Below are 18,609 nucleotides of genomic sequence, written 5' to 3'. Positions count from 1 at the left end.
GGGGAAAACAATGCCAGCCCAATTTCTCCCTCAAGTGTCAATAGGTATTTCTAACCCTCTGTGTTGGAATGTGGCAATGTCTATAGTTAAACAAGGAAGTAGGTAGGTAGATACCTTGAGATGAAAAGTACAAAGTGAATGAAGTACAAAGTGAATGAGAGAGAAGTGTGTGTGAGAGAGAGAGAGAAAAGGTAAGAAATATTTCCAGCAATATAGATTTTTAAAGCTGCTTCACAGAACAAAAAATTTCATGGACTGAATTTTCTTTATATTCAGTCAATGAATTCTGAACAGGTAGGGCTGGTATGAGCTTTGTGCGTTAGTTTAGTCCCACATGTTACAAGCTGAGGTTCCCTGCCCCTCATCCCAAATTACATGGGACTTCTAGCCCACTGTGTACTTTATTGAGGGGTACATTAGGGATTACATTGGATGGTATGTCACTCAGAGGACCTCCATAAAACTTGGAAGATAAAGCCACTAAATAAATGCTGCACTTCCATAAAGATTAATAACATAATTGCGTGCTTTATTGATATACACAGTAAAGCAGATTATAATACAATAGTAAGGCATATATTTGGTGAAATTTGATATGTTGTGAAAAATGCAGTAAAACTGAAGTTTATAAAAAAATTAGTAAATGTTACAGTGTTGGTGTTAAAACACAATATTTTATGATATCCAAGTAATAAACTAGTACTGAGTAACAATGAAATAACATGCCATATGATATTTATGTAGTCAGTTACAATGATTATGTTTTACAGTTTAATACTTTGTGGTTATAAGGAACCTGAAATAATTCCCAAATTATGCTTAAAAAAGCAGCAATAAAGCTCTTAAATTCTTAAATATTTTAACAGATTCACTCCAAAACTAATGTCTATAAAATAAAACCAACAAAAAGAAACCCTGATGAAAACAATCGTGCAATCCATTCGCCTCTGGTTTTTTGAAGAGGTTTAACTTAACAAGCACAAAAGAAATAAAAACAAATCCATTCCCTTATCTCTTTATTTGAACTTTCCTGAAGGAAGGCAACCAGAAGTTTACAGGGTACCCACTGTAAATAAAGCATTTAAAGAGCTCTTCATTATGAAAGTAGTGATTTGGGTTTCTTTTATTATTTTAAAAAATATATTAGTATTAAATGATGAGATTGGTTCACACAATGGACAAGTGGTGACAATGTAACATCTGTATGTAATTGTCAGGAACACCACAAAACCAAAGTGAGGTAGAAATAGCATGACTAGCCATATTCAATGTTAACTAGCATTTGAAGTAAAATAAAATCTCTCCCAACTTTTAATTACACTTCATACAAGAGATAACAGATTTTTACCCTTGCAAAGTAATGTAAGTCACATGGTGTATTTCTAAGTGATTTAAAAGGAAATGAAATGGTAAAGCTTTTGCTAGAGTTGCTGTTTAATCATTTAATCTATTTTCTGTTCTCTCCGATATCATTAATTGTGCGGCATCACTTGCAGAAGAAACAGAGAGGAACAAAATACTGATGGTGGCAGGGGGTCTCTTCTTTTGCTGATGAATATTTTAGAGAACAGTGTTGCACCTTCAACTATTTATCATATAGGAACAGGAATAAATCTTTTACACTGCCACCACAAAGCTTTAAACAATGTGGAACTTGCTGCCACAAGGGATTGAGACAGATATTGTGTAGGTATTACCCCTCCCCCACAAAGGATTGGGTATCTTTATGATAATTAAATAACATTGGTACCTATGCAAGCTGATGATATATGAATAATTACTTCGCGATTCTAGGCAGAAGCTGATTAGCAGCAGGGGTCAGGAAGGAATCTCCTTCCCTCTACACCCCACCTACAGCATCTCACAAAGGTGACATTATGGGTGGGGAGGAAGCATATTGAACTTTTGCTGAAGCATCATGTGCTGGCCACTGACAGAGGCAGGATACCGGACTATAAGGACCAAAGGTTTAATCCGGTAAGGCGATTCCTATGTTTCTTTTCTAACCACATTCAGGATTTTAGTCGGCAGAAGAAACAGCTGGAGTAGAGGGTATTTATTAGATTTGCAATTTATTTTTGCAAGCTCTGAAGATAGCATTGTCATGTAATGTGCTCTTTCATTTCATTATTGCAGACTAGCTGGATGATTCATGTAATCCTTAATTTTACCTGGAAAGAGGTGGAAAAACTACCTCAGTTGGAAGTTAAGATTTTTTTTAAGCCAACCGTAGTCAGACAAAAAACAATATGAAAGGTAAGTCAGTTGTTTTGGTGGTGTTGCAGGAAATACCTTCTTTGCTAAGGAAGGAAAAGAACACAGAACATGAATACATCTCTGGTACAATTACAGAGCTGAAATGATACTAAAATGTACTGCCTCAATTTTTTTGTATTTTTTAAGGGGATTTCTATAAACAATTATTTTTTATAAAGCACACTTTAGTTTACAATCTTTCTTTATAACTGTTATAAATGTTTTTAAACAACCCGAAATGCGTTCCATATAAAGAAATGGCAAGTTATTTAGCTATCAAGATTTTACATGTAGTTTTCTTATAATTTTTGTACAATTGCATAGACGTGTAAAACCTGCCATTGTTAACAAAACAATAACAGACTTAGGAAACTACTGAAATCTACAGTATAGTACCACTACTCTTCACAAAAATATAGATTTGTTTTCTTGTAAACTCTTACAGTCTAATCCTCTTTGTTGTATGAATTTTATAAAAACCATGCGGGACGCCTGAAGTTGTAAAACGCATCTTGCTATTCTAATGCCTTGTCATCAGTCATCACTGTAACTAAGGTTTCCATTGCTCTGCCCAGGTCATCTGCCATGTGGAAAAGGCTCCCTACATTGTGGCCTGAAAAAGAAAAGGCAAAGAAAAGGACATTAAGAATGGGGCAGATCAGTGAATTCTTATGAACACATCACTTGCCATGAATATCACTACACAATTCCATGCTGAGTACAACCTGGAATATTGTACTGAAGAATCCCCATACCATATAAAAAGTCATTTGGGATCATGCGATGCTCATTGCACAATTGTTAGAGGAGTTCAGTGAATCTTGCAGAAAACTTCACAAGCAATACTGATTTGAAGTTGTATAGTAATGCACTTTGGCAATGCCTCATGTGTTTGCTTTTCAGAAATGTACACATGCTTGTGTCAAATTTCAAAGTCACATGCATAAGTATCCCCACAAACCAAATTTTAGATTTTCACATGCAATGCTCCTGCACCCTAATCTACATTTCTTCAGCTATACTACCATCCTGGGACTCCTGAACAGATTCTACCAATGCTATGTCGCTGAGATGTTCACAATGGCAATTAGGAAAAGAATGTTCAATTTATTAAGAACATAAGAACGGCCATATTGGATCAGACCAATGGTCCATCTAGCCCAGTATTCTGTCTGCCAACAGTGGCCAATACCAGATGCCCCAGAGAGAGGGATCACAACAGGTAATCCTGACGTGATCCCTCTCCTGTCACCCATATCTAGACAAACAGAGGCTAGGGACACCATTCCTATCCATCCTGACTAATAGCCATCGATGGACCTAACCTCCATGGAATCTATCTAGCTTTTTTTTGAACCCTGTTAAAGTCCTAGCCTTCAACACATCCTCTGGCAAGGAGTTCCAGAGGCTGACTGTGCACTGGGTGGAAAAAAAACCTTCCTTCTATTTTAAACCTGCTCCCTATTAATTTCATTTGGTGACCCCTAGTTCTTACATTGTGGGAATAAGAAAATAACTTTTCCTTATTCACTTTTTCCACACCAGTCATGATATTATAGACCTCTATTATGTCCCCCCTTAGTCTCCTCTTTTGTTAGCTGAAAATTCCAAGTATTTTTAATCTCTCCTCAATCTCTTGTTCCAAACCCCTAATCATTTTTGTCGCCCTTTTCTGAACCTTTTCCAATGCCACTATATTTTTTTTGAGATGAGGTGACCACATCTGTACACAGTATTCAAGATGTGGGTGTACCATGGTTTTATATAGAGGCAATAAGATATTTTCTGTCTTATTCTCTATCCCTTTTTTAATGATTCCTAACATTGTTTGCTTTTTTGACTGTCGCTGCACACTGACTGGATGTTTTCAGAGAACTATCCACAATGACTCTAAGATCTCTCTCAAGTAGTTTTAGCCAAATTAGTCCCCATCATATTGTATTCTCATTGGTGATATAAATTTAAATTAGATATAGCATGAGAGAGAATGAGGTAGTGAGCAATCCTGCAAAAGTCAGTTCCCTCCCTGTTCAGTCTCTCTCTCATAAAGAAAACCAAAGGGTGCTGGCTCTATGTTGCGGAGAGCAAAATTCTTTTACAACAAGGCTAGTAACTATAATAAGGATTGTGTAACTATAATAAGGATTGTGTAAGGAAGCTTGCATCACTTCCTCCTTTGCTGTGGATAAACACAGAATTTCAGCTTCCTTAGCTATACATGTGGCACCTTTCACAAGTCCTATGTTCATGCTTTTAATTTGAAAAATTGGGGTATTTTCTTCTTTGCACTCTACCAATGCAAAAACAATGGATTCATTTTTTGCTCAACCTTATAAATAAATACATAGATAGACATAACTCTGTGAGAGATCAGCCCTGGAAAATTCAGCCTGAAAAGTGAAAGTCTGAGTAAGTTAAACATGAGTAAAAACATCTTTAAAAAATGGTTGCTGTCTCTATGTGCTCCACCTATATGATACATATGCACTTATATGGCATAGTATAAAGGTTTTATTGGCATACATTTGGAATGGTCTGCATCACCTGAAATCATACAATGAATACTTTAGTCCTGCATGCTACTTCCACAAAACCTCTATTTTAGTCTTTAAAACACTTACCACAAAATGTTTTCACCTGTATCTACCCCAAATCATAAACTCGGGGAAAAAAAGGAGGGGCTGAAAATTGCAAAGGCCAAACACTAATGAGTGACAATATTAATACTGATGTGGTCACACTCAGTTATCTTGTAATCTGCTAGAAAAAAAATCTGGAATTCCAGTTATTCAAGTGATATAACACCATTCATTTCTAGCCCTGGCAGACCAAGATATCAGACCTTAAAAGCCGCATTCCATAGATTAACAGAAAAGCGATTTTAGATCCTTTTTAGAATTGTTTAATATTCGTTCATACTATTTTTTTGTCATTCACAGATCTGGTAACTAAGGCAACCTGATTTTAGCAGTAACACCACTGATAAAAATTAATACAATATTTTCAAAAACAATTTCAAAACCATAGTATAAGCAAACATAAAATGTACCATCATGAGTGAGTTTTGCTGGCATCCAACAGAAGGGCCAATAAAACCTTTATGTAGTCAGACGTAACCTTGTATTCTATTATTATATCCAAATAGTATAATAATAGCACAATAAAATTTTCTTTAAATTGCTGCTTGGGTACTTTTGGGATTATCACAGCTACTCCCACATGTTCAGATCCAAGAACAAGTTATGTAGATCTTCCCATAGAAGTGGCAATAAAAACAACCTTCTCCAGTATGATATATGATATATCATGACATATTTTTGTTGCTGCCACCATTATTTTTAATGCCACTTGCTGTGTTTCAGGTTTTGATCGTCCTGTGGTCCCCTCCCCTGTTATACCATACTTGCTTTTATGGAATATTAGTACCTTACAATTAATTATGTAATTTCTGTAGGTGGAGATTAGCAACAGCTACAAGAAAAATTAGAAGTCAATTTACAGAGGAGGATGAACCTAGAAATGTACAATCTGCCCTGAATAAAGAAGGGCCTGTCACTGCCTAGTGAGCAGAGATGGAGCTGTGACTCAGATTCTCAATCCCTCCCCATCCTCACTTGTTCAGCATGGGGGAAATCTGTTACTGCACATCTTTTCTGCATGATTACAGCTCATTCTTCAAGCTCTTCTCACTCTCTGTGTCCCCTTGTTCAGGTGGTAGGGGAGGTAAGCAGTGAGTAGCCCTTGTTGTCCTCATCGGCTGCAGGCCCCTTTCCAATTCAAGTGGCCCTTCCTAGACCATGCAGGCGAGAAAGGCAATGTGGGTGTGCAGGGTGTTTATTCTCTCATGACCACAGGGAACTGAGAACAATACAAGCATGGCTTTCCTGGTCATATGTGCACTACATAGGTCATCTTCCATGCAGCCTACAGTAGGACTATTGTTACACTTGGGTTATATTTCTGTTCACTAGAACCACCTGAAATGAAACATCACTCCATTTCTTATTAAAATGCAGGCCAAAAAAAAAAATGGGGGGGGGGGGGGGGAATATTCTGCAAACAGAACAGTTTAGAACCCATTACAGAATCTCAGGCAGTATTATTATTACAGTACTTTTCATATAATTGAGCTGTCAAAGAGATCCTTAATTCAACTCTCATTTTTTTGTAACATCACACTAAAGACAAAAATGTTCCTCAGGCCTGGTCTACATTGGGAGTTTAGATCGAACTTAGTCATATTAGGTTGATTTTCTAAACAATGAGTCCACTTTACCAAACTCATTCCATCGACTTAAAGTGCTATTAAAGTCAATTTCTGTACTCCTGCTTTCACAAGGAGTAACTGCTAAATTCGAACTGGCATGGTCGATATACTGGTAGTGCAGATGCAACAGTGTGAAAGTCGACATTCTTAGCCTCTGGGAGGTGTGACCCACAGTGGCCTGCGATGACTTTCAACTCTGTTGCTTTCCAGAAAAAGCCCCAGGAAAAATCTGAATTTCATTTCCTGTGTGGCCAGCGTGGTGAGCAGACCTCAGAGCAAGCAGCACACCTAAGCAGCACACCTCACCATGAGTTCAAGTTCCATGAGTTCCCAGGGTCACAGACAAGCACAAGCATAGAGCATGTTGGAGGTTCTGAACTCGCTGCTGTGTGGGGAGGGGAATCTGTTCTCACAGAACTGCAATCCAGCAAAAGGAACACCGCTATCTATGCCTAGATTGCAAAGGGCATGGAAGACAAAGGATATGCCACGACGCCCAACAGAGCTGCGTGAAAACAAAGGAGCTGTGGCAGGTGTATCACAAGATAAAGGAGGCACACAGATGGTGTGGAGAATCACTGCAATCATGCCTCTTCTACAAGCAGCTGCTCGCAATCCTAGGGGTGGGGAGGAAGGCCTCAACCAGTTTCCCCAGCCAGTCTGTAGATTCCTCCCAAGACACTCCTTTGGCAGCCTCAGGTAACAGCATGGAGAAGAGCATAGATGAGGAAAATGAGGAGGAGGAGAATGATCAGCAGGGGAGTGGGGCAACCAAGGTCACAAAGCGCCAAGAACTTTTTATAATTTTGGAGACAATCCCCTCTTCTCAGGATTTCTCAGTCAGGCACTGATCCCAGGCGGGCACTTCTGGTAAGTTTAAATGTTTTATATTTTGCTAAAAGTGGGTGAAAGCAATTGGGTGTGATCTGTGGTGTCCACTGTGCATACAAGGTGGAGGGGGGGAGGGAAGAATTCCCCCAGAACAACTTGTTAACATATCTGGAGATGTGCAGGGAGGATTCCCGCTCCATCTCCATCGAGCTCTCACAGAAGAACTCTTTCACCCATCTCAGAATGTTTCTGGGGAGGCCTGCCTTATTCCATTCTTTGTAGTAGGACATCTTTTCATGCCAAGTCAGAAGTAAGGGGTCTGGAGTCATTGCAGCACAAAGCAGTGCAGCCTAAGGCCCTGGTTTCTGGTCACATTCAGTCAGCATCCACTCCCTATCGCTCTGTGTGATTTGGAGAAGACTGGTATCATGCTCTGATATCTTTGGAGAAGACTGATAGCTTCCCCTTCTTCATCGAGGTCATCAGCCTAGGCCTTTGTAGTAAACCTCCATTTTCTCATCCACAGTGATGCATGGCTTAGGCCCATGCCCTGCTGCCTCGACCAAATCTCCTCCCTCCTCTCACCCACTCATTCACTCCTGGCAAACAGGAGGTGCCAAGCGCAAGGATGACCAATAAGCCACTGCCTTTTCCTACTGCCACAATCAGAACCGCTCCCCACACAATCTTCAGGCTCATCCCTGGCCTGTCCCTTACAGTGCTTGCTGCCAAACCGGGTCCAGCTGCTCCCCTAAGAACTCTATGGTGTACCTGCTGTAAAGTGACTGCTTACAAGCGTAACTGTGGCCTTGTACATAACACATCCCTATTGTCTTTTGACAGACCTTCATTTTGTTCTAACAGATTAGGCTTTACACTCTACAGTATTTCCTGTAAAGTCTGCCCTTCACTTTTCATTACAGCAGGAACAGCAGTCAGCCTGCTGCACACTCCAATGGTCCTGCAAGCTGTGTGCTTGGCACAAATCCACAGGTGAAAATGGACTAGAGAAGAAATGTTCAAGGAGCAAAGGCAATACACTAGCTTGGACAGGGTAGGTGTACATGAGTGGAGGAATATGCTGTTGGAGGATATGTGTGCAGAGCATGAGAAAAGGAGAACGTGCTGGGAATGGGAAGTGAAGCACCAGTAAATAGTGCTGTCATCTATGGAGGCAGTGATGGACTACATGGTGGCACTCCAGGACTCCTTCCTGATCAGGAAGGACCAATATTCCCTCCTCTCAAAGTTCCATAGCTTCCTCTCCCAGGGGCACTAGAATGCAGGAGGAGAGGGAGAGAGTCAAGGGTAGACTCACACTCACCCCTCAAGGATGAGTCATGCACCAAATGACTGTCCTTATCACAACTGTGAGCACTTGCTCTGGACTTCTTTTCTGTCCCTGCTCTCAGTTCCTTTAATAAGAATGCATGATTTGCGAACAACAGTCTCTTGATTGCTTGTATATGAAGGGGTGGGGGTTTCAGGCAAGCACACTGAATGCAGGGGCACCTCACTGAGGGCAACATGCATCACTCTCAAAACTGGCCATTCATAAAACTTTTTTTCACTGCATCTCCGCTTGGTGCTGTGCTCTCCTTATTGCCCTTGTGTCTGGCTGTTCAAAATCCCTGGCTAGGCACTGTGTCACAGTATTCCAACTGAACAGATACATTTACCCCTTGCTCTCATGCATATTATGGAGCATACTGCAGGCTACTACCACAATGGGAATGTTGCATTTGCGGAGAGCTAACCTAGTTAGCAGAATACGGGATGTTCCCTTTTAATATCCAAAGGTACATTCTACCACCATCCTGAACTTGCTCAGCCTGTAGTTGAACTGCTTCTTACTGGGGTCCAGGCTGCCTGTGTATGGCTTCATAAGTCATGGGAGCAAAGGGTAAGATAAGTCACCAAGGATCACGACTGGCATTTCAATATCTCTGATTGTAATTTTCTGGTTGGGGAAAAAGGGTTCCAGCTTTGTGACTTGCTCAGCAGACAGGAGTTAGTAAAGAAGCACGCATCCAGCACCTTTCCCGACCATTCCACACTGATGTCGGTGAAATGGCCTTTGTGTTCCACCAGGCCCTTCAGCACGTCGAGAAGTACCCCTTCCAGTTTATGTACTCCTTTGCAAAGTGGTCAGATGCCAAGATAGATGGAACACACATCCCTATTACCCCACCATAGCCAAGCACTCCACTATGTCCTCCTCATTTCCCAGAGTCACTGCCCTCCATAGCATAAGGGTATGTATTACCTTGGCTACTTGGATCACAACAGTGCCCACTGTAGATTTCCCCACTCCAAATTGATTCCTAACTGACAGGTAGCTGTGACATTATAAGCTTCCACAAGACTATTGCCACTTGCTTCTCCACTGTGAAAGTGAGTCTTATTCTGGTATTCTTGCATTTCAGTGTGGGCGAAAGCAATTTGCAAACTTCCATGAAAGTGACCATACACTTGTCTCATACCTGCATTAAAACATGACCCCACCAGTCTGTGCTTGTCTCACGGTACTAGAATTGGCATTTGGATGCGTCCAGAGGATCGAATGCCAGTGACAGCTACAATTTGCTCAACTCACATGCTTCACAGAACAGCATGTTCATAGCCTCCTAAGATTTCTTCATCATTTTGGTAGATCTTGGAATATTCTCTGGACATACTCCAGCATTAGGTGCACCGAGATTAATGTCAGCATCATAAAGCTTTGATGATGATGGGGGTCCATGCTCATGCTGCTATGGTGCCTACATGGCTAACCAGCAAGAGAAAAAAGGGCGCAAGTCGACTGTTTGCCACTGCAGGGGGGAGGGAGGAAATGAGTGTGGATGACACGTACCCAGAACTGCCCGCTGCATAGTTTTGGTCTCAGCATGCTTTGGGAGGATAACTAAGAATGCAAAGAGGCACAGGCACTATGGGATAGTTACCCACAATTCATCCCTCTCAAAACTGATGGTAGCCACCAGACTGGGGATGTGCTACTTCAAAATATGTCAAATTCTTGTGCGCAGTGACTTTGCTAAAAAAATCAACCTTAATAAATTCCACCTTATCTCATAGCGTAGACATGGCCTAAGCCTATAGATGTTTCAAGGATGAAAAGAAAAAGAGCGTTCTTCACAAACATCATCATCAGCTTCAAAATGTAATAACAAAGGGAAAAAAGACATGGAAAGTGTTAATTTAGCCTACTCTTGTACAAAAGATGTGCACAATAATGCATGTGTACTTCCCTTGAAAGCAGGACAACAGTATATTTCTGTAGACACTAACTGCATCATTTCCTGTCACATACAGCACGATGTCTGTGTATAGTATCTGCTGAATTTGCTTTAGAGGCTGTATTGGAATTAAGGCCTTTGGGGGAGGATACAGTAATTGAATATCAATCTCACAGTGCAGCTTGTTATAGAAATAAATGTGCAGTATTCAGACTCTAAAGACAGGCTAGCAAGTAAATTAAAACCCCCACAATACTGTCTGTACTTCAGCAGTGCAAATGTCTAACTCCCTTGCCTCAAACCAGGAACAATTCTTCATGTTGGTGAGCGAGATTCAGACAGCCTCATTTCTGGTGAGTAGCACCTTGAAATCAATGGGCCTACTCACAGAGTAAGGCACTACTCAACATGAGTAAGAGGAGCAAAAATCTGCTTATGTTTTAATTGCACAGTCTGGCTTCACACAAACTGACCAACATGGAAACCTAAAGCTACACAATAACTAGACAGAGAAATATTTTTTGGCATGAAGATTTCATGTTCATGTTGTCTGAGTAAGAGAAGTTAGCTCTCAATCCTGCAAACTGCTGAGCACGCTTAATTCCCACAGAGCTGAAACAAGAGTTGAGGGTGCCGAACATTTCTTTGGAGGTGCTCAGTACTCGTAGGATTAGGGAAATGGATTTTCAGTAATTAGCAATTGCATACTTTCTAAAGCCAGGGCAGTAGCAGTTCTTTAAAGGATCTCTCGCTCGCGCGTGCGCGCACACGCACGCACACACACACACACACACACACACACACACACACACACACACACACACACACCCCATTTTGTCTTTGTTAATGATGTATGGAAATATAACCGTGGACAATGAAAATCAGCATCAAGGGCCTGCTCTGCTCTGATGGAGCCTAATCATCAGTTCTTAAGGGCCATTAATTAGCAGAATTGAATACCAAATCATTTCCATAGAATTTTTAAACAGGTGCAATCTGCTTGATGAAGTGTCAGATACTCTGCTGATGAAAAAGTTAATAAGCAAGCACCAGATATCTCCCTTGAGGAAAGGCTGGTCTACTGTGAAGTGTTCAGTCACTGATGTAGCTGTCCATGGAGTGCAGATGCTTTGTACCAGTGCAGCACACTGCAGGGTAAACTGTACCCGTGAAAATCACAGTTTAGGCCAATGTAGCACGTTCAGCCACAGTTGTTTAGCTACACTGGTGGCTAATCCTCCCTATACCCTATCCCCGCAGCCTCAGCGTAGACACAGTTGGAGTATGCCACTATCAGGCTCTCCCCATTGCAGGTACAGTATATCATATAGTTGGCTACCTTTTAAATTCCTGATTCATTCATTCTAAGCATCTTCCATGCATGATTTTCTGCAAATTCGTTTCACAGCTATTTGTGATTACACTAAGGTAGCTTCTGAATATTTTATTTTGCATAATCATTTCATTGGGCATTTCAGCTTTCAAATATTATACCTGTAGGAGTGCAAAGAATAGCTTAACAATAAAAAAAAGTTCACTAGCAATACTTAAAATGGTAATATGACGACACTGCACAAAACATTTTCACTCCAGTAATAGGCAAAGAAGTAAATTTCTAAAAGCTCTGAGCATTATAGAAAGCCATTTTTCATCAACCTGATCATTAGAAAGGCACACAAAAAATACTTTATTCGTTTATACTGAATGCATCACTGTGAAAGCAGTGGATGGTAACAGCATTCATTATTGTGCAAAACTGAATTTGCAATCTAAAAATTAAGTGTAAGATTTTCATACCTCTCAACCTTCAGTATCCTAAAGAAAAAAATGATTTACTTTGATTCTATAGATAACTAGAAAACAATTCTGCGTATGTACAGGAATAAGTTAATAACAGCCAATAATTTCCAACCATATGTGCTAAATAATGACTTTATTTTAATATAGTAACATCTTCTGCTACCCCCTGATTTCCATCTTTGTGGGGTTTGTAGGTAAGGACTACTTCTGTTGTAACACTTTCCCCATTGAAAGTTGAGAGGCATTGTATATTAGGACATGTTTGTGGCATGCACTCAGGAAAACACAACAAATAAGCTACACAGCTTCCACACAGACAGCAAAATGTGACAAACAGAAGCCATGGCAGTGAGCCTGAATCTCACTAACCTCTTTTACTGGCTTTCCGGGGGCATTTCTTCCTTTAGTAACAGGTAAAGGTAGCAAAAAGAAAAACAAAACCACAAATAAATTAATAGTAGTTTATGCTGACAAAGATACTTCTGTCTCCACTTAGGAATTTAATTCCAGGATAATATATGTATTTGCTTAATAAAAAATGAAGGAATATAGAACCTTTAATACCATGGGCAACTGAGTGCTGATCAAATCAAGAGTAAATATAAAAATCCTTGCTTATTGCTTTTAACATAGCCAAGTACAGATATAGTGAAAACGTCTACTGAAATCAATCAACTAAAAACCTTTCACTAGGGGCAAGAACAGCACTGATGTTCTAAATCCATTTTCTAACTCGGCATTATGATTATATTGATTTCAAGAATTCCTACTAGCCAACATACATACTAAAATATTTTTTCCCTGACTTCATATTTTATGCACATTTCATAGACATTACAGCGTTTATTCTGCTCTGAATATCCTACCTTTGTGCCTAAGATATAAGTCTATTCATATGGCATTCTAATGAATTATTGTACATATGTTATTGTACACATGTATATGTAACATCCAGACATTGGCGTGCATTTTGGGAACCTTACTAAGAGCATAAAGGGGCTGAGGGACAAGAGAGGGAAGGAAAGGTGATCTTTTTCAAATGGAGATGAAAGAAAAAGAGTTTAGGAAATGACCAAGAATCGAGAGGCTTCTTCTAGACTTTAGAATGAAATGAAATGAAATGTCTGAGACATTAGATTTGTCTTTAACTTGCAAGATTGCCCCCTTACTCAGGGTATCAAAGATCTTGTTCATAGGGTACATATTTTTGCCTGGACAAAATTCTCTTCAATAATAATCTCTCCCATCAGTATGAAGCACCTTAACCCCAGAACCTATGCCAATAAAATATACACTGTGGTAATGTAAAAAACTGATTTACTCTTTATATCACTGCTATGTTGTTGATTTTTTTGTATCATTATAGCACCTAGGACGAGCCATAGCCATGGGGCCAGAATTCTACTTTGCTAAGCACTATAAAACATGGAACATAAGTGGGGATCTGCCCCTAAGAGCTTACCATCTAGGTATGCAGTGTCGGTCCCAAAATATTGGAGACAATGTTAGTGAGGTAAGATCTTTTACTGGACCAACAACTGAGAAAGAGAGAAAGAGAAAGAGAAAGAGAAAGAGAAAGAGAAAGAGAGAGAGAGCTGCATAGAACAATTCTTCTGTTTCAGCTCAGAAGCTTCTTTCTCTCACCAACAGAAGTTGGTCCAGTAAAAAATATTATCTCATCCATCTTATCTTTCTACAGCCTAGATATAAGACAAGAGATACCAGATGAATACAGATATACATGGAAACAACAAACACTACCGGTGGCTGGCAGTGATGATATAGCAGCAGCCTAACCACAACTAAGTTTTCATAGATATCACTGCAAAGAAGATTTTTGGAAGGAAATATTTAAAGGTGGATAATGAGATAATATGCATTCTATATTTTTCACTGTATTCAGGCTATTTTCTCCTCAGATATTTTCTTGATTCCCAGTCCCAGACAGCTAAAGGAAGAATCTATCATGTTTATTTTATAAATCCACTAGTCACAAAATCTCATTCAAAAAAATTGACACAAAGGTCACAATCCCGAAAGCTGACTGGCTAGCACAGACCTACATGTTTTGGGGCCAAAGTTGTAATCATTGTATTTAAAGTTCCTAGAAAGCGGTGCAGTAGCTGCAGCTCACTTACCATACAGAGTGGTCTGCTTACATAAACTAAGAGGTTCACATTAAGACCATACCTGAAGGTATGGCCCATGCCCCAAAGTGCTTACAATTTAAATAGTTCAGATTTATGCAGGTGTTTGTCTTTTAATCCCACAAAAATCAATAGGACTACTCATAGGAAATGTTCCCTCTAATCTTTTCCATCCACGTGTGGAATACATTTTTGTACATGCACCAAGGCATGTACAAATGTGCAACACCAATCGAAACAAAAATCTGGCTGTGGGTGCTCGGCTCATCAGCTGGATGGCATTTGAATCTTTCCCAAGTGACTGCACAAGCACAGTTTACAGGGAACACTGCTCATTAGGTGTAAAAATAAGGACATTTATGGGTCTTTGCAAGATTTATCCGCGAACCTAAAATACTAATTTTTAATTGTGTCACTGAAAGAATCAGAGGAAAAAATCAGAAAAGGAACAGCACCATTAAGAACATCAGTTTGGATATTTCTGCATATTTTATGAGAAAACAGTAAAACTCAGATCACTCCCAAACAGAATACCCAGTTCTAGGTACATACTTTTGTTTGCAAAAATAAAGGGAGAAAGAATGTTGTTAAGAAGATTTTCTTTGTGGTAAGTGGAGTTTGTAATAAACAGACTTACACTTCAGATTTATATATTTATGTACAACAATGCAAGTTACTGGTTTGTCATAGTTTAAGACATTTTTCCCATTCCCCCGCCAAAAAACAAACAAAAACAAAACCAAAATCTAGCCTTGAAATATGTTTTCAAACATTACTGATGTCAAGGAAACACCTTTTTCATTTCACGTGAACTTCATTAATGTATTCTCAAACAATGTTAATATGGCCTGATATATACCCAAAGGTGAAAAGCAACCTCAGCTCCCACTGAGGAAACAGGGACAAAGGCTCAGCTACTGTGCTACCATCAAAATATTGGAAAGACCTCAGGAATCTTGCTCCCTGTATCTAACTAACTGCAGATGTCATGGGGAAGGTTGAGCACTGGCATTTTTGTGGATGCTGACTGGAGTAGCAGAAGCACCCCTTTTTTGGTCTGGTTTACTTTGAGATTCAGTTTACTGGCTGGGAGAGTTCTTCCATTGATTCTATAAAAGGTAGACAGGAGAGTTTGAACAAGGATGCCAGTACTTTTCTGAGAAAATTCTGAGAATTATGGATACAGTTTCAGTGCTGGAGGTAAGGATTTAGCTGCACAACTTATCAGTATTCAAGACAGAACACAGCTAATGCACTGCTGGAAATGTGTTTGTGTGTGTGTGTGCATGCACGAACATAAAAACGGGATAATAAAAAGTGATAAATCTATTTTCAATGCCAGTTTAGATTTATTGCTTAATTCTCATTAAGCTATGCTAGGAGGCTTTTTTTTTATTAAATGGTATCTTGACAAATTAATAATGCTGAATTTTGACAAAAAATCATTGCAATTTACAACTTGGTTTATGTTCTTCTAAGTATGTCTATGACTCCTTTCACCTTGCTATTTAAGTTCCTGATTGTGCACCACTGAACTCCACAGAAACTCTGCCACTGAGTTCTGTGGGCTCAGGATAAAGATAAGATTTGTTTTAAGTGGGCACAGTTCCACTGACTTCAATGGAGTTTCAGCTGCTAAACACTAGAAATGAACTTGGCTCTTATTTTTTAAAATTGCATAACGCTGCTGCTGCTTTGTCAAGCCAAGATCTCTATCTACTGTAAATAAACTCCTTGAAGTTTGTGTAATTTGTGCACATCTACAGTGTGAAAACGTTTTCCTCTGTGGCCCATTATCTAGCAGGGCTAAATAAACCACTGAGGTGGTATTTAATAGTACATTTCCTCCAAATGTCAGACCTCTGGCTTTGACATCTGTTTTGAGTTAGCACAGCAGCTGTCTGAGGCAGCTGCAGCAGCTGTGAATTTGGTACGAGCAGCCCAGCAATAGGAACCTGCATGGGAAATCTGAGACTGGAAGGAAAGGAAAATTCCTTAAGGACAGCAAACATCAGGTACTCAGCAAAAATTTCCCCTGAAGAAATTAAACTGCTTTGAGCACCAACCTTCTACTCTTCCAGGAGCACAGCGTTCTTTCAGTACTGTTTAAAAACTGCTGAAAGGTTAAATTAAAAAAAAGAAAGTTATAAAAACCTATTCAGGGACATCATCTACTTTTTTCCAAGATTTGCGTATTGAGGCCTGAGCCACAAGAAAGTAACAGAAATATCCAGAACACAAGTTCTAGTAATAATGAGAGACTTTAACTAACCAGACATCTGTTAGACATGTAATATGGCAAACCACAACATTTTCAATAAGTTCTCAATGTACTGGGGACCAAATTTTGTTTCAGAAAGTGGAGGAAGTAGGAAAGAGGAAAGAGACAACTATTTTAGATTTGATTTTGACCAACAGAGAAGAATGGGTAGTAAATCTGAAGGTGGAACAAATTAGTAAAACAATCCCCTTGTACGTACCTGGAGAATAAGATTATAAGGATTTGCCAGCATGGATTTGCTAAGAACAATTCATACCAAACCAACCTTATTTACTTCTTCGACAAGGTTGCTGGCCCAGTGGATACAGGGGAAGCAGCAGATGTGATATATTTTTATGTCAGTAAGAGTATGTGTACACTTACACCCTCTTTTCAGAGAGGGATGCAAATGAAGAGATTCAAAATTGCAAATGAAACCGGGATGTAAATATCCTGCATTTCATTTGCATATTTGCGTTATGGCGCTATTTCAAAATAGCACAATTTCAAAATAACAGTCACTGTTAAGACGTGGTTATTTCGAGAGAAAACCCTTCTCTTGAAATAACCCTTATTCCTCATACAATGAGGTTTACCAGTTATTTAGAGAGAAGGGTTTTCTCTCGAAATAACCACGTCTTAACAGCATCTGTTATTTCGAAATAGCGCCATAACGCGAATATGCAAATGAAGCTCGGGATATTTAAATCCCGGCTTCATTTGCAATTTCCAATCTCTTCATTTGCATCCCTCTCTTTAAAGAAGGTGCAAGTGTAGATCATCCCCTAAGCTTCTGACCACAGGTCCACATGGCACTCATAAATAAATGAGGGAAATGTGGTCTAGATGAAAACATAATGTGGGTGTACAACTGATTGAAAGACTATACTAAAAGACACTTATAAATGATTCACTATCAGACTGGGAAGGCATATCTAGTGGGGGCCTGCAAAAGTCAATCCTGTATCACTATTCAATATTGTCATCAATAACTTGGATAATGGACTGGAGATATGTTTATGAAATCTGCAAATGACAATTTGTGAAACGTAACAAGCACTTTGAACAACCAGATTAGAATTCAAAACAACCGTGGCAAATTTGATGATTGATCTGAATTCAATATAAAATTCAATAGAGACAAGTGCAAAGTGGAAGGAAGGAAAAATCAAATATATATCTACAACATGATAACAACTAACTAGGTGATAGTACTGCTGAAAAGGATCTGAGGATAACAGTGGATCACAAATTGAATATTAGTCAACAATTTTTAAACACAAGTTGGACAAATACAAGTCAGGGATGGCCTAGATTTATCTGGTCCTGTCACAGCATTGGGGTCTGCATTTGATGACTTCTCAGGGTCATTTCCAACCATGGCATGTTTGCCACCCTACAGATCTATGATTGTCTGCTTAGTTTTCCATGTGTTGTAAGAATTCCTTTATAACATAGGTGATAAAATTTATTTTAAATAAATGCTACAAAATTCTGATGCTCTTTTTAACACGCTTGCTCACAATCAAAAGTTAGAGCTGAAAATCGTATTAAATGACCAGTCCAACTCCCCGCCTTCAGGGATTTGTACCTCTATGCAGCCTGCTACTAAATTTGCTCCCTCTTTTGTGTTTAGAAAATTCATGTATTCCTAGACAGACAAGATGAGTGAGATGTTATCTTTAAGGGTCAATTTCAGTTGATGACAGAGACAAGCTTTTGAATCACAAAGCATTCTTCCTCATGTCTGAGAGAGGTACACCTGAGGGTTGCAGCAAAACGTAACATGGGACAGATTGTTTAGCCTAA

The 18,609-nt window shown here is 39.4% G+C and overlaps 1 protein-coding gene across 17 annotated transcripts in view; it reads right to left on the bottom strand.

The window, feature by feature from the left end:
* Window positions 1-502: 502 nt before the first annotated feature.
* The window catches only part of DMD (dystrophin), a 2,108,520-nt gene continuing 2,090,413 nt past the window's right edge, over window positions 503-18,609 (bottom strand). For 11 of the 17 annotated variants that reach the window (XM_075916549.1, XM_075916586.1, XM_075916651.1 and 8 more), the window contains one exon: window positions 503-2,869. In XM_075916549.1, the coding sequence (XP_075772664.1) occupies window positions 2,772-2,869 (98 nt within the window). In that variant the 3' untranslated portion in view covers window positions 503-2,771. Of the gene's footprint in view, window positions 2,870-12,762; window positions 12,795-18,609 lie in introns of all 17 variants that reach the window. The other 6 variants (XM_075916236.1, XM_075916514.1, XM_006132941.4 and 3 more) reach the window with 2 other exon arrangements.

Source organism: Pelodiscus sinensis, chromosome 1 (genome assembly GCF_049634645.1).
Source record: "Pelodiscus sinensis isolate JC-2024 chromosome 1, ASM4963464v1, whole genome shotgun sequence".
Taxonomy (NCBI): Eukaryota; Metazoa; Chordata; order Testudines; family Trionychidae; genus Pelodiscus; species Pelodiscus sinensis.
Note: the sequence above shows the minus strand (reverse complement) of the source record. Positions and strands in the feature narration are given on the sequence as shown.